Raw genomic sequence first — 26,050 nt, forward strand, 5'->3', positions numbered from 1 at the left:
CAAGTTTCAAGCTAAAGCGCCGTGCAATTGCGCGTGCACAGACATGATGAGTGACGTTAACCATCCGTTATGTGCCACGTTTCTTGGCACCAAACGCTTTCTTGAACAAAGAGTTCATAAAGGAAGTGGGGTAACCCTGCTGAAGTCCATCAGGAATCCCAGTCACATGGATACTAAATTTCCTGCCACGACCTTCAACTGAACTCTTCATCGGTTGCATCTCCAGTTCAAATGAAGAGTAAAAATCTTGGTTAATAATTACCTGCACCGTAGGAATGAATTCAATAGGTAATTTGTAACTACACCCAAATACATGTGCCAAACATTGCGCTCATCAGTGCACAATGCTGTTTCTTGTTTCAAAAGCGATCCATATTAACCGTTTAAACCGCCATGCTGAGTATGCGTTGAGGTATAGTACATTACATTACATTACGGTCATTTAGCAGACGCTTTTATCCAAAGCGACTTCCAATAAGTGCGTTCAACAAAGGTCGATAAAAGAACTTCAGGTCACAAGAAATCGTAAGCAGGCTAGTAGGTACAGTATGTATTTTCAAGGTAGGGATATAAAACAGACCTGAACGTCCATCTCTCTGGATGTCCACATGGTACCAGGCACCATCATTGACCTTTGTCTGGGTAGCCTTCACCTTGATGGTCCCTGAGCCCATGTCCAGCAGCAGGTACAGACTTCCATCCAGCAACTCCACCGCAAAGAAATCCACCTAGTAAACAAATCCCCACAGCATGAGAATCATAAAAAACCTGCCACATCCAACCTGTGCAGTCATTCTTTCTGTAAAGGGAAAGCAGGAAAAAATTCGACACTTGACAAGGGTAACAATTTACATCAAATACTGTACTACAGATAACCACACTTAACTCATGTAAAACTTTGACCACATGACTGTCTTATACCAAACTTACACAAATACACAGAAAATTATCACCAGCTTTTGAAGCTATACATAACCTCCAATTATTGATGTTAACCTCACCCTAACCCTAACCCCAAGCAGCGGTTTATGTATGAGTAGGAGTAAGGCAGTAGAGTAAGTAGACAAATGTTTCCTCACATATCAGCGAATATATCAGGACTGTGTGTTTGTCATCCTTTTATCCTTTTGAGGGCTTTAGTGTCCAAAATGCATGCTATAAAAGCTGTGAAATATTTTTCCACATAGCAACCGTTCCTTCTATTTGAGTCAAGGATCAAAAATGTGTTTGTATGTTAAATAACTAATCCACTACAACATTAATAAAGACCACACACACACACACACACAAACACACACCATGGAGTAAATGTCAATTTTGGTTTCGATTGTTATATGCCAGTGGTAAGAAGTTTTCGAACTTCTCACAATAAAATGAAACTCCCTGCTCATATTTCACCTATTTCGATGCTTTCAGTTTTAAAGCTTCAAGGAGTGATGATAGCATACAAAGCCTGTATATACTATATTTGATCACTAAATTCAAGCTGCAGAAAGCTGCTGCTGTTTGTACCATTGAGGGAATAACAACAGGAAGTGATGCTTTGAACAACAGGACAAATATTTTAGCTTACAATCCTATCATGTGATAACATAATTGGGAGGCCACACTAGTGGTAATTCGGGTGGAGTTCTTAATTATACCATTGTGACAATATTAACCATTTGGAAGCAACAGCTGTGAGTGGAGAGAGCTGGCGGTGTGGAAGAAAATGTACTATATCCATGGCTGTATACATAGTTGCATAAACAGCCAGGACTTTACAATAGCAGGACATGTAGGACAGGCAATGGGCACCAGCACCCACCCTGGAAACCCACCCAGGTTTTAAACTAATCAATTCTATTGGAACATTATCAGCTGACCTTGGTGTTCTTCTGGCTGCGTAAAGCCTCTTTGCGCTCCTGGAGTTTGCCATGGGTAAAAAGGATGAGGCCATTTGGCTCGGAGGTGCGGAAGTCGAAAGAAATGGATCCCATCCGCTTGGTGTTCCACTTGGGGAGACTGATGTAAGCCTCTGGGGTCTCAAAGGAAATGGGGTCCAGGGTGGCCACATTCTCACACTTGTAGGACACATCACCTTGGATCTTCATCTTTGGATCAACAATTCGAGCCAGGCGCGATAACTCCAGACGAATGTCATTGTTCTTGTAGACCACCTAAGATAGAGGAAAAACAGGATTATATTTATTATTTATTTTATTTTTTTGGGGGGATTTACAACTGTTTACACGCTAAAATTGAGGCACAATGCCTGAAACAAATTAAATTACCTTCATATTCCTGCAGAGAATTCCACATTTGTTCTGTCTGGATAATACTGAAATCAGTTTGCCGTTTTTAACGTTTGAGAATGTGCTTCAGAGAAGTGTAGAAAGAATATACTTTCGTATAGTTACCGATTTTGTGGTTTTGTAATTTGAATTTTGAGAATATGTGACTTGAGAATATATCATTATATGTTCAAAAAATAACCATAAACGCTTGGCTTTTCAGCTTTGGCTCATTCAATGAAAAACACCAAATATCTGATTCTCAACAAACATCTATTACTTTTGACAAATTAAAACTCCCAAATCAATACATTCATAGGTTGGAGATGCCAGCTGAATTCGAAAGAGGGATATATATGTATAAGTATGTGTGTGTGTGTGTGTGTGTATTGTGCTGGGTACACAATGATCAGCGGAAGCTTAAATATTCCACTATTTACATCTTTTGCCAGCTCCATATCCTATTTGGGAGAGTCTCCCGTCAAAGACAGAACAAAATGAATGAGAAAACACTAAGTGGCCATCTTTTATCACAGCAGCCCTAAATGTAGTCAATAACAATGGGAGGATGAAGTCACGGAGGGGGAAGGGCGTGCAAATTGAAATCTGTTCAAGTGGAAAATTGAAGGCTTTTTCCGTAAATTCTCTTGGCAAAGAAAACAGCTGCATACACATATACATAAATACACACACACACACACACACACACACACACACACACACACACACACACACACACAGTTTAAAACACACTCTATTCTTCTATATGAATGTACGTGGACGTCACCCGACATTTAGTCTGGGTGTGAGAGGGATCTGGCCAAGATTATTGATTATCTACCAACTGATTTGACAGTTAATTAACTCTGGATGTAAAATTGTCTACTCCTCTCCTATTTTTGTTATATTCACACTTTTTTCCGTCCCTATCGCCCCATGCTTTCACCTGACTTTCAAAGTGGTTTTCCCACTAAACATGAACAAAAAGCAGCTTTCACCTTCTCTCCAAAATAAATGGCAAATTACAGTAAAATCCCTCCATGTGTCTTCAGACATAGATGTAGCTAAAGTATGACACAGTATGATATATATTACCTACCGTCTTGCATAAAGTAAATATTAATTTTACAGAAAATTAAGTAGTAAGTAAATGTAAGTAAAGTAATGACAGTATTGCAATATGATTTTAAAATAAAACCCCATTGTCATTGTTGTTGAATCCTGTTGTATTTACTGTGATTAACTGGAATCACTGTCGTTTTAAATAGTACAGTAAAATGTACAATAATTGTAATTTTGTATGGTAACATCTTTTATGTTTGCATTATATTTTTCCATGTTAAATTCTTGCAACCACTTCTCCCAGTATTTTACCATAACTTTGATGGTATTTGTTTTACAGCGTTTATGTCACTTTGAAATTCCTCCCACCTCTGAACAATAAAAGCAAAGAGGCCTCTCAATGTGCACACAGCTTTATCAGCACACTGCAGACACAGGCTGCAGGATAACATAACAAAAAAGCATGAGCAGAGAGTGTTACCTGCGAGTGACGATGACACACTCACACACACTCTCACACACACACATCCAGCTGAGAAGGGCTGGAAATGTTTGACGATGACGTAATGATAAAAACCCATTACCACATTATGACAACATTTTAATGTTAGCCACTTAATAGTAACAACACAATTGCCGAAAGCACCAACAGTGTGAGGGCTGTTTATTAAACAACCAGAGCTCCTGATGTAGGACATGCGTCTCGCCACCTGTTTCTGAGTAGCTCGCAAAAGGTTCAAAGAATACATACATTTGACAACACAACATCACTTGATAAAGCTGTTACCCCCACCCACCCCCTTTTGTCACAAAATGACTACAAGCCAATCAGCTTGCAGCTTGGGTGAATGATGGGAGCTGGCTCCCGTCCGAGAGCCATTTTTTATTTCCTTCTGCAACATAATACAAGACAGAATGACAGGATGGTGATTGAACGTTGAACTGAAAAAAACTGATGTTGTGCCGTTCAACCAATACACGTGAAGACATACAAGGATCATAATATCAAGCAGGGAGGGGCAGGGCGTGCTGACGGTCTACTACAGGTTCACAGCAGGACGGAGAGAAGCAGAGGGAGAGAGAAGTGCGTTGAGTGCAGTGCTGGAAAAGATGAGTGACAGCCGGAAAAAAAATCAGCATTTGGACGCATTTCAACAATTGTGAAAACAAAGGTGCGCTACTGTCAGTGCTTCTACAACTTTTCAGATTTAGAAGCTCCACCCAGGCCCTCAATCCAGTGTATGTTCTTCCAAACAGGAAGATACTCATTCCAAAAATGTACAAGAGAAAACGTGCTTCACTGCAAAAAAGAGTTAAAGAGGCTACTGCAGTTTGCCTGACAGCAGATTGCCGACATCAAGAATCACCAGTTCCTTCCTAATATGGTGTCCTGTCTTCTGAACAGTTTTGAGTTTAGTGACAGACACACTTCAGAGAACTTGGCAGTGGGACTGCTAAGAGTGGCAAAAGAGTGGCAAGTTGAAAACAAAGTCACAGTGTACAGTGGGGACGCAGTGCTGGCAGAAGACACGTGATGGGTCACAACAAAAAATCTCTGTCCCCAGACCCACCACAGTTCCTGAGTACAACAAGTACATGGGGGGAGTGGACACCTCAGTCCAAATGATTGGAACAAATGGAAGTGTGAGGACTGTGATGTGGGCCTGTGTCTGCAGAGACAGAAACTGTCACTGGCAGTACCACCAAGGCCTTGGGGAGAGAAATACCCTGTGTTGTAAAAAACGTCTGTACATAGTTTCCATTTTATGGCCGTTTTTGCACATTTAGAGAGAAGGACTTTCAAGTTATATTGTAGATTGTTTTATACTTCTCATATTTCACATGCAATATCTGTACAATTGCAGTGTGTTTTGTTCATTTAAACTCTGAAATCAATTTCCGTTTTTGTGTTTTTCTTCATTTTAAACTGTTATAACACTCTTATAACATGCAGTAAATTGAAAGTAACAGCCAGATATTCAAATTTCCAGGTATTTTGGAACAATGGGCAAAAGCACTTACTCACAGGACATTTTCTGACCTTTTTATAGTCCAAATAAGCAAAAAAGTCCAGGCGGAAATTTTGAGGCTTAGGTGTAAAAGGGTGTCTGCATGGATCCATGCTAGAAATCAAAATGGTGACCTAATCGAAACAACAAGAGCTCCTATGTATGCTGTACTTTGCTTTGAGAAACTAGTTTGTTCAACTACATTGCTTTCTTTCCAGTTTTTTCCCGACTTCACAGATTTGTCTGACAGATTCTTTCACTTCAGTCTTTACACATGGTTTCATAATTTGCAATTTCTGTGTGCTCCGTTACACAACAAACACCCATTTAACTTTTTGAACATGTGCAGTCGGCTTGCTAGATACAAAAACAAGTCTAGAGAGTCCCAAAATCCATGAGGGGGGCTGACAACAGCTATCAGCAGCTCACAGACCCTCATAACCCCAGAGGCCAGTGTAGTCTAATCAGTCCCTTAACAGTGAGGATGTAAAATGTGTGCAAGGGCTTGTGACATCATCAAAGTATCTATCCGCTTGTGAGCATGAATCTGCAAGTATCCCAAACCCTGACTTGACTATTTGACTTAACTTAGTCCTGATAAAATTTGTTATCAGTGTTTGGGACTACACTTTGTCTACATTAGAGTCAATATCTTTGTTTCATAGTGTTGACTGTTGGTCTGTTTACACTGTTAAAATCTGTAAATGAATCACTGCGTCCAGTCCCCACTGCTTCACATATATTCACGACTTTAATAATACACATTTTCTAGAATCAGATTATTAATTCAATATTAACCTGCAATAAACTGTTAAATAAATATGTAGATTGAGTTAGTATCTAATGACAAGTGGGGTTTGGATTCGATTTATGATAAATGGACAAGGCCCACATGGTGGGCACCTGTGTTTCCTATGGAGTCATTGGTGTTGCCAGAACACTGTTCTGAGGGAGATCACTGCAATGTGCAATCTCAGCCACATGGGGGCATTATTTCTTCAGCTGTACCTACACCATCCTGCCAAGTCAAATTTGAAAAGGAATTGAATGATGCTCTGCTCTCCTTATTGAACATTTTGGATACATGCAAGCTTCTATTTAGTCAGATACAAGAGTGCGTGTGTGTATACCCCAAATTTATTTTGCTGCCAATAAATATCAGGAAAATGGTGATGACCAATTTTTACCAATGATTATGCTGAAAGAAAAAAATTGGTTCGATTGCCTATTCTTTCAATTCCAGTGGTCAACAAAAATTATTGACATGGAAACATCGGGGAAACATTGTTTTCAATTTTTTTGTAGACAATTAGAGATTTGATGTGTATTTGGCTTTTCGTGCCATTTAATATTGTACAATACATTACCACTAATGTCTAAAATGAATAAAACGTCACAACAATCAATGACACGGTTAAAGATGTTGGATATGCCAACAGCTTCTGCATACATTTTTTGGGAATATTATGTTTACAGGGTAGTTACTCATGACTCCTGTGATGCTTTACTTTTGTCCTGCATCTCACCCTACATCACTCAGTGACTGTAAATGTTTGATTTTGAGGATTTTACAGTGTGTTCAGTAAAGACACAAGCACTCTACGTCTGTCATGTATGTACTAAAAAGATATTCATTCAAATCAGTCACACATTTTTACTTGCGCTGTCACTTCACAGAGCGGGAGGCATGAGCTATTGCAGTTACTATTGCAGCAGTTGCTGTGGAAATCACCACGTGATGGTGCTGTGGCATCCAACTCTGCGACACAACTGATCAATCGGCCTGTAGCTTACTGCCTGACATTCTACCAATTTTTGCAGAAAGATGTGAAATCTGTGAACACATATTTGATAATCACACTGATAATAGGAGAAGGAGGAGGGAAAACTAATGAGTGGAGCTGATCAATCAACAATGATTCCAAAGTAAAATATATTTGAATGATATGGAGTGGAGCAGCATTCAGAATTGCTTTGTCAGATATGATTCACAGACACAGCTGGCAGAGGCCATAATAACAACTGCAATTACACCAATTATGTGTTATTGTAGGTCATTATGTATTTTGTAGGGTTTAGATGTAGGCTTTCTCTGTAATTGCTGTCTTATGTAAGGCATAATAACCACAGGCTAGCTAACCACAGAGTGAGCAGTACCTGGTACCATGGTAACTAAACATTTATCCTAAATGGCACTCGCTGGATGGAGAGGACAAGAACACTGGCAGCAGGCAAATTAGCCCTAATGGCAGGGAGCCAAGAGTGGAGGAGGGGAGCACTGGACAACAGACACATGCACACTCAGTGGGTGCAAGGAGCGAGAGGGTAGGTGGGTCTGTAATGATGAGATAGGGAGTATACGTGTGTGTTTATCATTGGATGTCATGATTGGAGGATTAAGTTGAGTATATTGAGTTAAACAGGACACTGGTATTAATATTGCTAATACATTGACAACACAAATATGCATTGTTTATACATACAGTCCTTACACAACATTTCTTTTTTAAATTTGATTTTCATGCATGTGCCACATAAAAAACACACATTCAACATCACACTGTGGTGATTTGTAAATGCTGAAGTCGGATTTTAAATAAGTGTATTTATCATAAATTTAGATCATTTGTGATAAGATGGCACTCTGTTGGAACACTCCAGTTTGCAGCATTGAAAAATAAAAAATGAAATATAATTTGCACACTCACCGTAATTACTTATTACTAATTAACCGTGTTAAACCAGGGGTCTCCAACCTTTTTGCCTCAGAGAGCAAAATAAAAGTGTCCGAAAGCTACTCATGTCTTACATTATTAGTAACATTTATCCACATAGCTGATTCTCCACCCAAACCAGCTGAATAAGCGTCTTTTGTGTGAACATTCACAAAATGTTGATATCTAACACTCAACACTCACATTTTGTATCAAAATGCATTTCAATTCACCAACATGAGCTTGTTTTTTTCTGTATACATTTTCAGTGTCAAGCTCACACTAATAAATTCACATCATATTAATCTCGTAAAAAAAAAAAACATTGTTATTACTTATTTTACTATTTTACCAAAACTATACCTTTCATATTTCACATTTTCTGTCTGTCCACAAATCACTGTCACAATTTCCCTTCACATTCCCTGTAATTCAGGGAATTCCCTGTAGTTCCAATTTCATCTGTACTTCACATGCATTCAGTCTGTTCTGATGTTAGTGAGATGACAGAGAGTGTGGTACTGTTTTTATGAGGAATTAAAATAGTGTTGGAATGTTCTGTGTCATACAGTTTTGGAATGTTTTCTTCAGAGTGTTTTCCTGTTTGGAAGAACATACACTGGATTGAGAGCCTGGGTGGAGCTTCTTATTTCTTCCAACTGAACTGTTGGATGCACAGTTCTCATGTCTGTGAAGGTTTTTTGTGGACCCTGCTCGACATGCATTCTGCCTTTACACAATTGTTAAAATGCATCGAAATGCTGCTTTTTCCCCCCTAGCTGTCATTCATCTTTTCGCGCACTGCTCTGTACCTGCAGTAGACCGAGACAATCCTATCATTCTCTCTTGTATTACAGTTTTTCTCCATTGGTTTGGCTCATTTCTTGAAACAGAATTTACATTCTCGAAACTCTAAGACCATTTGGCAAAACACTTCAGCACAACACCATAGCTCACTTGCAAAAGCTCATATCTCTTCCAAAACTGTTCACTCATGCTTCAAAACTAAATCCATTCCCCATCTAAATAGTCAGTGCCACCAAAATGCAAAGATCCTTCTCAATTGCTTTGGCTCATTTTTTTGAAGCAGACCGGATGTTCTCAACACTCTTGGTGCTTTTGCCAAAATAACCTGGATGGTTCAGCACAACACCATGGTTCACCTGCAAAAGCTCATATCTCTCCCAAAACAGTTCACTCATGTGTCGAAACTAAATCCTTTCTCATATAAATAGTCAGTGCCCCCAAAATGCATCGTTCCTTTGGCATTGTGTAAGCACTGCAAGTCAAAATGTTTAGATGTTTTGTCACTTAGCCAAGTCCTTCATTGATAATGGTTACTGTACTACTTTTTGTCTAGCTAACAGAATGCAAATCACACATTGCACTACTGCCAAGGAAATTGTAACCAGTTTTATTCAAGCACATAAAGTGGAATAAACAAAAAAAACTATTTTGTAATGGAGATTACAAAATAAACATATTTTCTAATTTTACCTCATGCATAGAGAAAAGCTGCATTGCTTTTATTTTGAAGTTGTTTTTTATTCACGTAATTAATGACGCTTTACGCATATCAAGTTGGCGCATGATTGGCTCGTTGTTACAAGCAGGTAACAAGACGACTTTAGCCCTCAAAATGTCCGCTCGTAGTAAAAAAAGAAAGAAATACAAGAAATTTCCATGTTCAGAAATTCTACTGGTCAAGGTCAAGCTCTATATATACATGTTTGGCAGCATTCTAAATCATGGACAGCACCTGTCAGGTAACTAAACATACTGTTTGATTGGTCATCTGAGATGTGTGAAACTCCTTCTTCGTTAGTCAAGTTCTAGTTTCACCTGACTGTCAATTTCTGTAATCAATTCATCAAATGTTCCAAGAGATTCATATGGTATTCATGGTATTATGTTCTTGACTAATTTTGACAATTGAACACACTCTTGTGCATGTGATGACTTATACAATGAAATGATGGTGACATGTTTTAGAGAGAACAACCATTACACTGAGAATCAACAATCAGTTTAGATCAACAAGATCTATTCACTTGGAAATTGTGCTAAATGTAGGCTAACTGAACTAACTGTAGGCTACCTGTACTTAATAATTTGCAAAGATGTACTAAGACATTTGCAATTTGATGAAATGAATGAGAAATACCATTCTGTTGTGAACATTTGCCAAGTGGTTTGGAGGTTTGTCCATGTTGTTTTGAGAATGTAATTTCTGTTTCAAGAAATGAGCCAAACCAATGGAGAAAAACTGTAAGTTGCAGAAAACCTAAAACAGCTAAAAGAGATGATATGGGAACTACAGGGAATTCTTCGAGCCGGTGCGTTGGCTAACGACACATGACGCCCTGCTAGCAGCCGGAAAGTCCTGTGAAAAGTTGCCGTGGACTTTAGTGAAGTGGTGCTCCAAGGACGCATTCGCACTACAAATGAGACACTTGCCATTCACGTTCGTAATTTGTTGCCTTTTATCGGAGCTGTTTTCGGGGCGGTCATCCTCAAATCCGGCGTGCGCTTGCTAGGCGAAGGTTATGGTGTCACATAACCAAACATGACAGCAGTGTCATTTGTTGGACTGACAGCTGATTGGCTTATAATCGTTTTGTGACAAAAGGAGGCGGGATGTTTGAGAATTTAATTGGATAGAAATTTAAACAGCTTTACTAAGTGACGATGTGTTGTCAAACGTATGTATTCTTTGAACCTTTTGGGGAGCGACTCGGAAATGCTTTGCGAGCGACTGGTAGCTCGCGATCGACATGTTGCCGTGTTAAACAATGTCAGCTCAGAACTTCAAATCAACAGGGAGCCAGGGGGGTAAACCGTGCATTTGAGTTCTGATCAGCTGTATTACTTTACAACCTATAACCTCTAGTGACTCGGCCGAGTGTGCAACGGCGTACTTGCCAGTGTCGGCTAACTTTGTGCGATATGCTAAAAAAAATAAATAATAATAATTCTTTTTTTTAGAATGCCATGCGATCGACCCACATTGCCTTCGCGATCGACCGGTTGAACGCGATCGATGTATTGGGCACCCCTGTTCTAAGCAGTTACAAAAAATGGATGGATGGATGGATGTTTTATGTTCTGCATACTATTACTGAGTTCTCAAGTATTTATGTATGTTTCATTAATCATTAATAAAAGTTGTAATAATAGTTGTGTTGCACCCCTGACAGAGAATTCATGTATGATTTGTCAAATTTTACCTTTTTCAGTATTTGTACATGTGTGTGTAAAGAAACAAGAGTTGAATAAAAGCCATCATAAAGCAAGACAAAGATAAATTGACATAAGATGATAATTTCATGGCACCATTATTATGCTAATGACAGCATTGTTATGGTAAGTTTACAAAAACTGCCATAGGGCGGTGCGGCTCAGAATGGTAGAGCGGCCGTCTTGGAAACTCAAGAGGGCATGTGTGTTGATCAGGACAGTGACAGTGCACTTCACAATTTGTTGACGGGTCGTTCACTTCAAAGAACATGCTCTTAGAGCTGTATCGTTCGCGACGTACATCACTTGTGACAAGGGTTTTGCCGACTATTATTTCTGAGGAACAAAATGGTTTTATTAAAAGACGTCAAAATTATTAATACTCAATCTCTCTTTTAAATATAATTCATTCAACATATTTACTGGTGAGATGGTGAGATGCTGGGCGGCAGTAGCGCAGTCCATAGGGATTCAGCTTGGGAACCGGAGGGTTGCCGGTTTGAGTCCCGTATGGACCAAGTAAGTGGTATGTGGTAACTTGCCTCCAGGGCACTGCCGGTCACGTGAGCAAGGCACCGAACCCCCAACTGCTCCATGGGCGCCGCATAATGGCTGCCCTGCACCCCCTCTGTAATGCATGTGTTTGTGTGTGTGTGATATGAGGGGGTGCAAGATAAATTTCCATTGCATGTGATTTGCTGTGAATTGCATGCAAAATGACGATTAAAAAGTATCTATTTCGATCATTTACACGAGATTGTCATCTCATTGGATGCTGAAAGGACATTTGACAAGGTATACAGTAGTGGGGGTACTTATTTGCTGTATTGAAGACATTTGGCTTCAGAGGTAAATCAGTTGGGTGAGATTATTGTGCACATTGTGTACAAACAAATGACGTTTTGTTCTGAATATTTTGCACTAGAATCTCTCTTTGTCTTCGCTATTGAACCAATTTGCCATCTCATTAAAATCTGTCACTCTTTTCAAAGGTGTAATTAAATGTAATTTAAATGGGGCCTACACAGGTTTGAAGCCTGGACTCTGCAAGGGGGCATGGAATCCCTTTGTTCACAAGACAAGAAAACAATCCCCAGAGTTGTATTGGACTAACCCTTAATGTGAAGATGTCATAGACTCAATTGCTGCGACATTGGCCAAAAGGTTAACCCTTGCCTGTGAGGTCATTTGCAGTATAAAAGTATAAAAACCCCAGAATTCATTCTCTCAGTGCACGATCGAAGCAGTTAGGAGGAGCAAGAAACCCAACCCTGGGTTCTCTGGTCCAGTGAACACAGAACCTCCAAGGCTGGCACCTACGTTTGCTTTCAAAATGTCTGACCGTGACTCAACCTGTGAACCAAGCAGCGATTCATTTCGCTTTTTTCACCTACATCAAGAAAACAATTCCAACTTCTTCCAGCCCAGGACCGAAGACTTGGAGCAAAGCTCACCACAACGGACAAACCATCGACTCACTGGACCCTCAGCGCAGACCGCTCTGTCCAGTCGATGCTACAGAGAATCACAAAACGGACGTGATTCTATTAAGTAAGGCTTTGATGTTTGGGCAGATTTAGAGTCAGATTTTAGAAGTTTTAAGTAGATAAATACACTGTGTTGAATACTATATTTTCTATGTCTAATATCTCTGCTATTGTGTTCCTTAAGTTTTCTAACTGTGCTTTTCAGCACAGATTCTGCATGCTTCTTCTGTCTCTCTCTGCCCCTCTTGGGTGATAAACCCCCTGTGGTGTTCAGACACACACACATGCTCCCTCACCGGCAAAGTTCATTGACCTAAAACTGAATCAGCCATCTTGGCTGTAAACCTTGGCTCCAAGGACTCCGACCTCGTGGGTGTATTTATAACATAGCCACTTCCTGTACATGTTACGCACACACACGCACACACACACACACACACACACACACACACACACGCTCAAGCTTCACCTGCCTTGCGGTTGAATCCAGTAGTATCTGAACTTTCTGTTATTGTTTTATGTCTTTCTGGTTTACTATATTTATGGTGATAACTCTTAGTTATTAGTGTGAGTTAATAAATCCTCTCATTTTACAGAAGTGTCGGATCTTGTTTGCTTTGAATGTTGTATGATTCAGCCTCTTTCCACGGCAAGTCTCACCCTTCCAGATTGATTTCGAGTACAGAACTAATCCTTTAATTGTATCCATTGAATTAATTAATTAATCAAATTGATAATTTTAATTGATAATTAACATTTATGGTGAATCTTTGAGGTTTAGGTCAAATAGCTGCTATCGCATTCACCTTTTAAATCCATTTTTTTATTTATTTACATGGCATACATGGCACTAGGTCCAGTTTGATTGAGTTTTTGACACAATTTTATACAATATACATAGTGGGGGTCCCCACTCCATCTCTCCATCACTTTGGGGGTCCTTGGCCTGAAAAACTTTGAAGACCCCTGCTCTAACACAATGAGAACGATTCACAGCTCAATGCAAAAAAAGTGATTAATTTCAAATCCTTACTAGCCGGATGTCCACATGTACAGTGGAAATCCCTTGACCTTTGCTTGCGACAATGTGACACTGTGTTTTTTCTCGAACTTGGGAAAATTAAAATAAACAATGAGAGAACACCCTGATAAGTTTTTTTTCACAAATGGTAACCTTTTATATCATACTTAACATACTTGTAGGTTCTCTCAGACTAAAGGCACCGTAGGGTAGTTTCCTTACATGTTTGTTTCCTTTTTATTTGTTACCTAATACTTTATTTAATATTGTCTTCAATAGTCATTTTGGCACCCTTCAATGAAGACATTTTTATTACAATTGCTCTTTAAAAAAAGATAAATAATAATGATAATAATATAATATAATATCTGGTGTCACAAACTCAAATTATTTATTCTTTGGTGCAGAAAAAACACAAGAGGTTTTGTGAGATTTTTGTTTTAAAAGCCTGGTCGGCTTTTGTGTAAAGCTGAAACACATTAAAAAAAATTCACACATTTAGAGCTGAAGCATTACTTGACAAAATGCCCATGGGTGTTTAATATGTATTAAAACAGCATTAAATGTTGAGCACATATTTTGTTTATGAAATGAGTTCCATAACTTTACATGATCTAGGAATGACTATGCAGGAAAAAACGGACCTACAGTACCTTGGACATTGCTATGATATTTCGGATGTCGCATTTGATCTCTTCCATAACATTCTCTGTGCAAAACTATTAAGCTGTTCAGACAGCCACGGGGGACGGCAACAAATAAAACAGTACGGGACGGCTGATCCGACTAACGGGGGAGGGGGGGACAGACTAAGGTTGAAAACAGGGAAATGAAGAGGTGTAAAACACAGCCCAACACAGAGAGATATTGTCATAAAAAATGCTGAATTTTACACGTCTACACATTTTGTCAAGTGGAAAATAATGATACAAAGATATCTGCTTGACTCTAACACAGACCGAAGGATATCAGTCAAATCCAATCTAATTTATTTTTATCACCCAATATCGTAATAGCAAGCCAGCAGCTAACTATATGGATATATATGGATAATTAAGTAATACATAAATCATAATCTAGTCATATTTTTCATTATAACTAGGCTAGGTTTGAACACAACTGGTGAACAGGTTACAGCAGTTCTCTGTTCTGCTCGTCAGCTACTTGTTTTAGCATGTGATTTAGCATACTCTAGAAAAAATATTTGCAGAAGCCTGCAGTTGCTGGAGAAGGTATGATATCCCACTATCACCACTCTCAGAAGCAAGTTCAACCTAAATTTAATTTGATTGTACAGTGCTACTTTGTGTGCAGTAGAATGACACAAATGCAGTGGTGTACAGTGTGAATATGCTGTATGTTTGAATACAGCTGCAGGTCACGCAACACCCAGCACTCAAGTACCTCCAATGAAACAACCAGCAGGAGTTCACTTAATTGCATGTTACAGCTGTGATTATGTTTCTAATCAATATGTAAACCAGACAGATTTTTGCTATAATTCTATCACATATCCACAATCATTTATGAACATATGGAACTCAAATTGTCCATCATATGTTTTAACCATTCAGTGACAACAAGCCATGGAAATTGTAGTTTGCGCACAAGTGCATGTATTGTCTGATGTGTTGTAATTTATGAATCATTGTGTATCCTTACTAAAGGATTAATAACTATACTTGTGTGTATGTTTGAATTCGCTTACAGGTGAAGGAATGAAACTACTAAGGCAGCACCTTTAGGTCCTGCTGTGTGACCAGTCCTGTTTGATATGGTGAGGATGAGTTAGTCAGCAAAGGGTCATATCAGGTCAAATCTAATTTCCAAGAAGAGAGGATGGGAGAAGTTGCCATCACCACCATGTTTACAGAATATTAGTAATATTCTGTTTTCTTTTTGCACATTTTGCCTCAATAAGGCCGAAAGTTTGTGAATCAACCAAAGACAACTGAACATAGCACCTTTTCAATAAATTTTGTAGAAGCAGAAATTGTTAATACTACTACTACTCATAATAATAATAATATAAATAATTGTTTGTTCTTCTTAAACCAACACCATACCTTCATACCATGGAAAAATGTTCCTTGCATTGTTTGTTTGTGAAGTAATTTTAATTCATAAAACTATACGTTTGTCTTCAAACCATCGGTGGTGATGAGGAAGTAATGGTGGGGCAATGTGTGGGAGGACGGGGGACAATCCGGACAATCCTAATCTCCCCTAGGGCACGAACATGGCTAGAGCCCACTCTGGATAGATAATACTAAAATGTTGAAGATGAGTAAACCAAGATCAACACACGTTTATGTGTACACACACATCCAGAAAATGGGTTATAATAGATAAATGGTGTATGTGTAGAATATAAGCAATGGGTTGTGGAGTTTGTTGTTTTTACTGTACAGTATTTTTTTGGTACATTTATGTTATAGAAATAAAAATGTGTTTGTCGGTGTACTTTTTATTTGATTTCAGCTTGTTTTCAGTGTTCTTCAAATGACTTTACATAGTCTTAAAAAATAAAATTGGGGTCGCACTTTTGCTTCTTTCAGCCTCAGAGCCTTTTAAGGGTATCCACAGTATGCTGGAGACCCGCAGGGCACAACTCGTGTTTGTCAGGATAATTTAGAGCTGTTATGAATTTGGAATTGTGTGTGTGTGTGTGTGTGTGTGTGTGTGTGTGTGTGTGTGTGTGTGTGTGTGTGTGATGAGGTTGAAGTGAATTCCCCCAGCATGGCACAGAGCAGGAAGTAGGCCAGGGGGGATTGATTGGCTCCTGCACGACTTCTTCCCTCTCCCTGCAGACCATATGATGCTGTGTACTGTACTGCAAGTGTCAGTGTGGTGTTTAAAAAATGCCAGGTCCCTGCTGTCTCTGCAGCAGCTAGCTTGGGCTAACACACAAGAAACAAAAGAGAAACTAAAATAGAAATGCAGGTTTTTGTTTTAACACATAATTAATTTATCCGTTTTTTTTTGCATTTGTTAACTTCATTTTTTCATTCTTTTTCTTCATTTAACAGTGCTGCATTTACACACACTCATATCACAGTGTAACTAAACAAATATGTTTAGCATTTATTTGTTTTTGATGAAATATATATACAACACAATTGTGTTGGTGACTTTTAAAAAATTACAGTCAAATTTGATTTTTTTAAACAAAAAAAAATGAAATATTAATAACAAGACAATAAATGGTCACAACAAGAAAAGGAATTATTAATGATGACATGAGAGAGCTCGGCTGGGGGCTATTGATATTAATGAATTGGTTGTGTGATTTATAATCATTGTGGAGATGTAATCATTCTTTTTTGTCATCAAAGCAAACTAGCAACTTGCAACTATGATAAGTTATCCAGCACCTGAACACTCCCTGCAAAACATAGAACAAAGGTCAGGTTTAGAAAGACATCCATCAAACCAACGATCAAAAAAGAGACTGTACAGAGAGCAACAACTTGACATGTTTCCTCTAGTGCAGGGGTGTCAAACTCAATTTAATTCGGGGCCAGATTCAGGCCAATTTAAACTCAGTGGGCCGGGTTAGTAAAAGCATAATAACCTATAAATGGACAACTCCAAGTTTTCCCTTTGTTTTAGGGCAAAGAGGTACAAGTTCATATTGCAAATGTTTACTTTTATTTAACTTTCTTTTTACAAAAACATATTATGAACAACCTGAAATTCCTTAAGTAAAAGGGCAATTTCAATGATAAACAATAATAACAATAATGTGTATATATGAAACAACTTGTCAAGATCTAGAAATTATTTTAAATGTACGTACATTTCCACATCTGTGAAGATATGTGAACTGAACTGACTCACTATCCATGGATAACTCCAAAAAAGTCTTGGAGGAACATAGAGTTTAACTCTGCCTGGACGTTTACAATTTGCTTTCACTGACAACAATAAAGGAGAGAAATAATAACAATTAATAATAATGTGCTTGCTATATGGAGAGAAATTTAAGAGAAATTATAATAAATAAGAGAGGTAAAAGGCAAAATGTTCAGAGACATTTCCAGAACAAACACGCAGCATTTACTGAAAAGTACCAAGCTGAAAATGAACGTAAAAAAGCGATTTGGATACTGCTGTGGAAAGCAGGGGAGAGCAAGTTGATCAAGAAGATCGATTTGAGAAGATCGTAAGGCACAGAAAGCTGTCACAGACAGGGAATTAATTGAAAGAATTATTTATTAAAATATCCGAGAATCTATCCTCGGAAAAATCACCTTTGTTAAACGCTGATGATGTGGAAGCCCTGCATTTAAATGGCCGGATGCCGTCACTTCGCGGGTCACAAAATCATGTATCATCATCGAATTCGGCCATGGCTTACTAGAGCATAGGTGTCAACTCAACGCCCGGGCGTCATGTGTCGTTAGCGAACAAATCGACTAAAAGAGCCGGCCCCTGTCCGAGAGCCATTTTTTTTTCTGCAACTTAAAACAAGACAGAAATATAGGATGGTCTTCTCCGTGCCATGAACACGGATTAGACTTGATTTTTGAACAGATGTTGTGCTGTTCGACCAATTCACCTGAAGACAGAGAAGGATAACATTAAGCAGGGAGGGGCGGGGCATGCTGACGGTCTACTACAGGTACAGAGCAGGACAGAGAGAGGCAGCGATGAGTGACAGCTGGAAAAAAGCAGCATTTGGATGCATTTTAACAATTGTGACGATATAAGGGCAGAATGCGGTCCTCAATCCGGTGTATGTTCTTCAGAAAAACATTCCAAAAAAGTACGAGAGAGAAAGTGCTTCACTGCAAGAACATTCCATAACTAAACTCCGAACAAAAAGTTCAGAATTTTGTGTTTGGTAGATTATTTCTCTGTTGTAAAAATGCTTCTTGGCAATACATTTTATACCGTTGGAAAGCCTGTTTAGTTCCCTTTTAAAGGGTGCCCCATTAGTAAGGAACATGCATTTGTGGGATGAGCAGCACAGCTGAGTATGTGGGTTGCGCTCATGAAAAATTTGCCAAATCTTCTCTGCCAATGCCAAACAGCTTATTCTGCTGTTGTTATTGACTCTTGTTTGGTGTTGTTGTTAGGTGGATTGGATGATTGAAGTCTATCAGTAACAAGAAAGAAACAAGACATTGGCATTTTTACAATTTATTCATTTAACAAACAGTCAGGAGCCTCAGTAGCGTGTGGAAGAACCATACAAGGCCACAACTGCCTGGCACCTCCTCCTCATGCTGGTCACCAGCCTGGTCTTGGTTTTAAAAGGTTGGTGTTTTAAGGTTTCAAAGGTTTAAAAGGTTTTAAGGTTTTAAGGTTTTAAGGTTAAAAAGGTTTTAAGGTTTAAAAGGTTTTAAGGTTTTAAGGTTTACAAGGTTTAAAAGGTTTAAGGTTTAAAAAGTTTTAAGACCCACAGAACTGTGACCCACAATCCCTCTATCTGGGCTCTCAGAGGGACCAGCTGGTCGCCAGGTAAGGTTCATGGCTTCAGGATTATTGACTGTTTGTTAAATGAATAAATTGGAAAATTGCCAATATATCTTGTTTCTACCTTGTTACTGATAGACTTCAATCATCCAATCCACCAAGCAACACCAAACAACAGTCAATACCAACAGCAGAATAAGCTGTTTGGCATTTGCAGAGAAGATTTGGCAAATTTGGCTGCTCATCCCACAAATGCATGCTACTTACAAATGGGGCACCATTTAAAAGGGAACCAAACAGGCCTTCCAACGGTTTAAAATGTATTGCCAAGAAGCATTGTTACAACAGAGAAATAATCTACCAAACACAAATTTCCAAACTTTTGTTCAATGTTTATTTAAATTCCTCATGAAAACAGTACCACACTCACTGTCATCTCACTAACATCAGAACAGACTGAATTCATGTGAAGTACGTTGAAGATGTTGTGGGAACTACAGGGAATTCCCTGAATTGCAGGGAATGTGAAGGGAAATTGTGAAAGTGATATGTGGACAGACAAATGTGAAATATGAAAGGTATAGTATTAGTTAAATTGTCAAATCAGAAATAACATTGTTTTGTTTTCTTTGAGATTAATATGATGTGAATTCATTAGTGTGAGCTTGACACTGAAAATGTATACAGAAATAAGAAGCTCATGTTGCTGAATTGAAGTGCATCGAAATTTTGTAAATGTTCACAAAGAAGACCCTTATTCAGCTGGTTTGGGTGGAGAATCAGCCATGTGGATAAATGTTACTAATAATGTTAAACATGAGGAGCCCTCGGAAACTTTTATTTTGTCAAAGTAGCTCTCAGAGACAAAAAGGTTGGAGACCGCTGCTTTAAATACATAATAACATGAATCCAACATATTGTAGTGAATGGATGAATGGAGGCAGAAGATGTTATCTTTCATCTTATACCAATGTGTGTCATTTCATCTACTGTGCTGTCAAACGAATCTATGAAGCCATCAAAGCTCTTGGAGACACATTACATTACATTACGATCATTTAGCAGACGCTTTTATCCAAAGCGACTTACATTTCATTACATTACCACCCATTACAGTTGGGGGCTCGGTGCCTTGCTCAGGGGCACCTCGGCAGGGACTCAAACCGGCTACCCTCCGGTTCCCAAGCGGAAGCCCTACCGACTGAGCTACTGACACACACGCCACTTAAAAGACAAACCTGTTGATTACTTCCAAACTAGTCTCAAATCCCTCCAAGGTCAACAGACGTTGATGAGAAAATCTATGTTTATACATGGCACTAGGTCCAGTTTGATATAAAACACAATTTTATTCAATGTATATAGCAGAGGGTCCCTGCTCCATCTCTCCAACACTTTGGGGGTCCTTGGCCTGAAAAACGTTGAAGACCCCTGATCTACTGGGATGCACTGTGACCATGCGGACTGAATATCAGTGGGACTAAACTCACACAGCTTTGGAAACACAAAAAGAGCAACAGAGATCGTAGTAATTTTCACCAACATGAGAACTGTGAAAAAAAAATGTGAGAACTGTGGAAAATCCAAAACTGTACGGTGGAACAAATGTTTGTGCTGTGCTCACAGACAAATTCCATGCTATGAAAATGAAGAGAAGGCCTACCTAGAGGAAGTGATCTACGTGGAGAACTGGTGCCAGGAGAACAACCTCACTGTGAACATCAGCAAGACTAAAGAGCTGATAGTGGAATTTGGGGATGAAACAGGAGGGGAACCACCATCCCCTCAGGTACAATGGGGCTTTGGTGAAGAGGGGATGGTGGCTTCAGATACCTCAGGCTAGGTCTCTGCTCAGCCCTGAGTGTAGACACTTTTGCTGCTTGCTCCTTCCTCTGTTTGCATTTTTCTGCATTTTTCTGCCGATATTCTTGCTTTCCTTTGATGAGAAACTACAAGCAGCGACTCCCGGATACTTATAAATCACCTGGACTGTAAAATCTTTGTGGATAATGTAGGCTATTGTAATATCGCAACTTTTTATGACTACCTCAGGAGTACGTGACTGTGGCCTACCAACAGCACAAGCCTTTAGCCTGCTACATTGCTTAGCTTAAGCTAACTAGAACCAAGATGCCTCCCTTCTCCAACGATGACTACCACAAACTTCTACAGAAGATTGCAGTGCTGGAAACAAAAATTCACAGGTTAGAAGTGAACGTTGAAGTAAATGGGATGTGTGGGAACGAGACCACTTTACCAATGTCTCAAAGCAGCGGACAGGAGCATGCTAACACACAGCTAACTAGCGACAACGTGAACACTACGAAACAGGAGGGCTGTGTGGGTAATAAATCTTCGGGTGGTACGCTCTTGGTGCAAAGCCTAAGAGTAAATCATTTCCCTGGGAACTGAGAGGACGGCTAACAGGCAGAAACCAACGCCCTGACATCTATGATGCAACCGGGTTGGCCTGCATTATCATCCAGGCAGAGCGCCTCTTCAACCCCTGTGCTTCGCAGGGCAAAGCTGTGGACAGCTACAAAAGGGAGAACTAGCAACAAACCTCCCCAACGACCAAGCCTGCGGCTACAAAACCGATTTACTCCACTACTGCAGGACCCTGGATCTCAGCCCGACGACCCGGATAACTTCTCATCTTCACACAGCAGGGTAAGGATTGAAAGTAACCTATTGAGAGTAGAAGGCTGGAGGGAGAGCTAACGACTGGGCCTCAAACTCTGATTGTGGGCGACTTTGCTGTAGAAGATATAAAAAGCGTGTGCAGTAAAAAACACACCACCAAGTACTCTGTTTTCCAAACGATATGGTCTCTGACTTGTAAGACAGAATCCTGCATACTGTGGCTGAACACCAAACCGTGAAAAACATCATACTGCACATTGGGTCTAATGATGTTGTAAAGCAGCAGGCGAACTTCTAAAACAGAATGGAAAAAAGAGAGTGTCACAAAGCTGAGTGCAGGTGGCAAAAAACAAATCTCCAGGTTCATTATGAAATCTATAAAGAGAGACTTCATGCTTATAACCTGGAACTGAGAAATGCAAGGCAGTCCTTCTTCTCTGACATAATCGCCAAAAACAATAATAATGCACGTGCACTCTTTGCCAGTGTGGACAGACTAACAAATCCTCCTGTCTCAGTAGCAACTGAACTTCTATCCACCAGGGCCTGCAATTAATTTTCCTCCTTCTTCACTGACAAAATTCTGAAAATTAGACAAGCAGTCAGTGCCCCCATATCAGGTACAGGACATGTGTTGCCTTCATGTCCACCTTAAATCATCTCCAATACCATGACACAATTCTATCCAATAAACCATAAAAACCTAGAGGACATTATACAACATCTGAAATCCTCTTCCTGCTCCTTGGATATTCTACCAGCAGGCTTTTTCAAAAATGTCTCAAACTGCTTGGCCCCAGACCTTCTACAAATTGTAAATGCATCCCTTCTGTCAGGTGTCTTCCCACAGGCCCTGGAGACTGCAGTCATCAAGCCTCTCTTAAAAAAGAATAATCTAGACAAGTCGTTGATGAACAATTATAGGCCCATATCAAGCCTCTCGTTCATGAAAAAGCAGTTTTTCAACAGGTGAACAACTTCCTGGCACTAAACAATTGTTTCAATGTCTTCCAGTCAGGTTTTCAAGCACACCACAGCACTGAGACTGCTCTTGTTATGGTATTCAACGACATCCACTTGAACTCAGACAATGGCAGAATTTCAGTATTGGTGTTACTGGATCTCAGTGCTGCATTTGACACGGTCGACCACAACATATTACTAGACCGACTAGAAAACTGGGTAGGACTTTCTGGCACAGTACTAAGCTGGTTTAAATCATATTTAAAGGACTGGGACTACTTTGTATTGATAGGCAACTACACATCTGAACATACAAATATATTATGTGCGGAGTTCCCCAAGGCTCCATTCTGGGGGGGGGGACTGTTTAACAACAAAATAAGTAACCATAATTATGCAGACAACACACAAATTTACATAACCATTTTACCAGGAGATTATGGTCCAATACAAGCACTAAGTAAATGCATTGAACAGATCAATGACTGCATGTGCTAGAATTTCCTTCATTTCAACAAAGACAAAACTGAGGTGGTTGTTTTTGGAGCCAAGGAGGGGCGATTAAAAGTGAGCGCCCAGCTTCAATCAGTAATGTTAAAAACCGCAGACCAAGCCAGAAACCTTGGTGTAGTCATGGACTCAGACCTGAACTTCAACAACCACATTAAGACAATTACAAAGTCAGCCTACTATCACCTTAAGAATATATCAAGGATTAAAGGATTCATGTCTCGGCAGGATTTAGAAAAACTCATCCATGCATTTATCTTCAGTAGACTCAACTACTGTAACAGGGTTCTTTACAGGTCTACCTAAAAAGTCAATCAGACAGCTGCAGCTGATCCAGAACGCTGCTGCTGTAAGACCAAGAAAGTGGATCACATCACTCCAGTTCTGAGGTCCTAACACTGGCTTCCTGTCTGCCAAAGAATTGACTTACTTAATTTACTTATTAAAATACTGCTGCTGGTTTATAAGTCACTGAATGGTTTAGTGTCAAAATACATGTCTGATCTCCTGCTAGATTATGAACCATCCAGACCTCTCAGACCGTCAGGTTCTGGTCTGCTTTCTGTCCCCAGAGTCAAAAGTAAGCATGGAGAAGCAGCATTCAGTTTTTAAGCCCCACATATCTGGAACAAACTCCCAGAAAACTGCAGGTTAGCTGCAACTCTCACATCTTTTAAATCAAGTCTGAAGACTTTTCTGTTTGCCGCTGCCTTTAATTAAACACAATCATCTTTCACTACACTGTAACCTACTGTAACTACCTGCTTTATTCGTATATAGATTTATTTATTATTTTTAATGCTTTTATTTATACTATTATTTCTTTTACCTTAATTTAATTACCTGTTTTATTCTGTTTTGGCTTAGAACCCGGTGGCCTCTGCAAGGGTAAGTTTATCCAAAAATAAGTGGAAATCCTTTGCGAGATAAGGTAACCCATCTTATTCAAAATAGAGATAAAATAGAAATCCTTCGCGACATAAAGTAACCTGTTTTATCAAAATGAGAAATCCTTGTTGGACAAGGTAACCAGTTTTGGGAATGCCTTGTGGGACAAGGTAACCTGTTTTATGCAGAAATAAGTGGAAATCCATGTAGGATAAGGTAACCCATCTTATTCAAAATAAGAATAAAAGAGAAATTTGATGGGGAAAATTAGATGGGATAAAATAAAAGACTCCTGAGTCTTCTCAATTGTCTCACTGCACATTTCCACCACAGTTTGGTGTTGTCGGCAGGATCTGACAGCTAACTGGGTAAACTGCTGCAGACGGGAACGGTATCAGTCGACAAATAGCGATTCCTCCCCTCTAACCAAGCGGTGGGGTGAGCAGATGTTCCGCCACAGCCCTGGTCAACGCTCAGATCCTCAAGGTGGAAAAGAACCCAGTGGCTTCTGCAGGGGTACGACAATTGATTTCAAAAAGAGAAATCCTTGTTGGACAAGGTAACCGGTTCAGAAAAAAGTGATAATCCTTGTGGGACAGGGCATAACCCAACTTATTCAAAAGGGAATTCCTTGTGGGACAAGGTAACCTGTTAAACAGAGGCGTAAATAAAACAACTACGGGGGAAACTATTTTTTTTTTTAATTTTCTTTACTTTTTTGTTTTCAACTGTACTCAAATGTCCTTTTTAGTTTTAATTTTATTTACAGTTTTCTGTTTTTCTTGTATCTTACTGTCCTTTTCTTTTTCTGATGCTTTTATTTTATTTTATTGTAAAGCACTGTGAAATGTATAGCTGAAATGTGCATATAAATAAAATTGCCTTGCCTTGCCTTGCCTTAGTGTCTGCATCACTGACTTATCATGGCTAAAACAAAGAAGATGAGGAGGATTCCTTCCCTTGGCCTTTCAGCCCTGAACCACTGACCCAGTAAAATGTTTTATGTTGACACAATTGTTTTTATCTTTTTGGATTTGTTCTGGAGTTGGTCACCAAGAATTTCACTGGACGTTGTTCTGTGGATGATTGTATTTGTGATGATAAAACCTGATTTGATTTGATTTTGAATGTAAGCAATTTTGAGATAATCTTATAAATATAACAAAACAAATGTCTGCCAGCCAGGTGTAAAATCTGTTAGACGAGATAAAATGTCTCATTTCCTGGTGGTGCTATTTCAAGTATGGACGTAATCTGCATATATTGTAAGCTTCCTGACAAACATCCAGTATTTGCACCCCCTACTGGCTGGCCTCCACTGGACCAAATGTATTTTAAAACATGTTTCAATAGTTTCGCCTCTACATTAAGTAGTTATATAATAATAAATAATACATGATTAAGCTATACCTTGTTTATTTAGCCTGTAGTATTAAGATATATATATGAAAACAAGTCAGTAATTTTAGATCTTTTTCCTGAGTTAATTTTAGCAAACATGTGGGCCAGTTTGTCTGTGAGCAGGATATCTCAAAAAGTATTTGGGGTGGACACAAAATATGGTGCTGGTTGACCTGATGGTGGACCTGTAATAACCACTTTTATGCTTTGGCCTAAAACCTTTTAGCTGCGTGTCACAGAATGAATTCAATTCACATGCATTGCTCCAAATATTGAGATAACACTTAAATCACACAAGGGTTACTGATTCAAGTCAATAAATCTTACATTACGGAATTATAACCCATTCAGTGCTAGATTCAAAATCGCCTGGATCAAGGCTGGATCAAGGCATCAGTGAGATCCTGGACAGTCTGCAGAG

At 39.2% G+C, this 26,050-nt stretch overlaps 1 protein-coding gene across 1 annotated transcript in view; it reads right to left on the reverse strand.

Annotated features, from left to right (window-relative positions):
• Positions 1-26,050, reverse strand: part of nrxn3a (neurexin 3a) — a 187,108-nt gene that overhangs the window by 104,169 nt on the left and 56,889 nt on the right. The window contains 2 exon segments of the mRNA XM_076166051.1: positions 581-728; positions 1,866-2,159. Of these exon segments, the coding sequence (XP_076022166.1) occupies positions 581-728; positions 1,866-2,159 (442 nt within the window).

The sequence above is a fragment of the Genypterus blacodes genome, unplaced genomic scaffold (genome assembly GCF_046128005.1).
Source record: "Genypterus blacodes isolate CSIRO-AG114 ecotype Tasmania unplaced genomic scaffold, CSIRO-AGI_Gbla_v1 ptg000154l_1, whole genome shotgun sequence".
NCBI classification, from domain to species: Eukaryota; Metazoa; Chordata; class Actinopteri; order Ophidiiformes; family Ophidiidae; genus Genypterus; species Genypterus blacodes.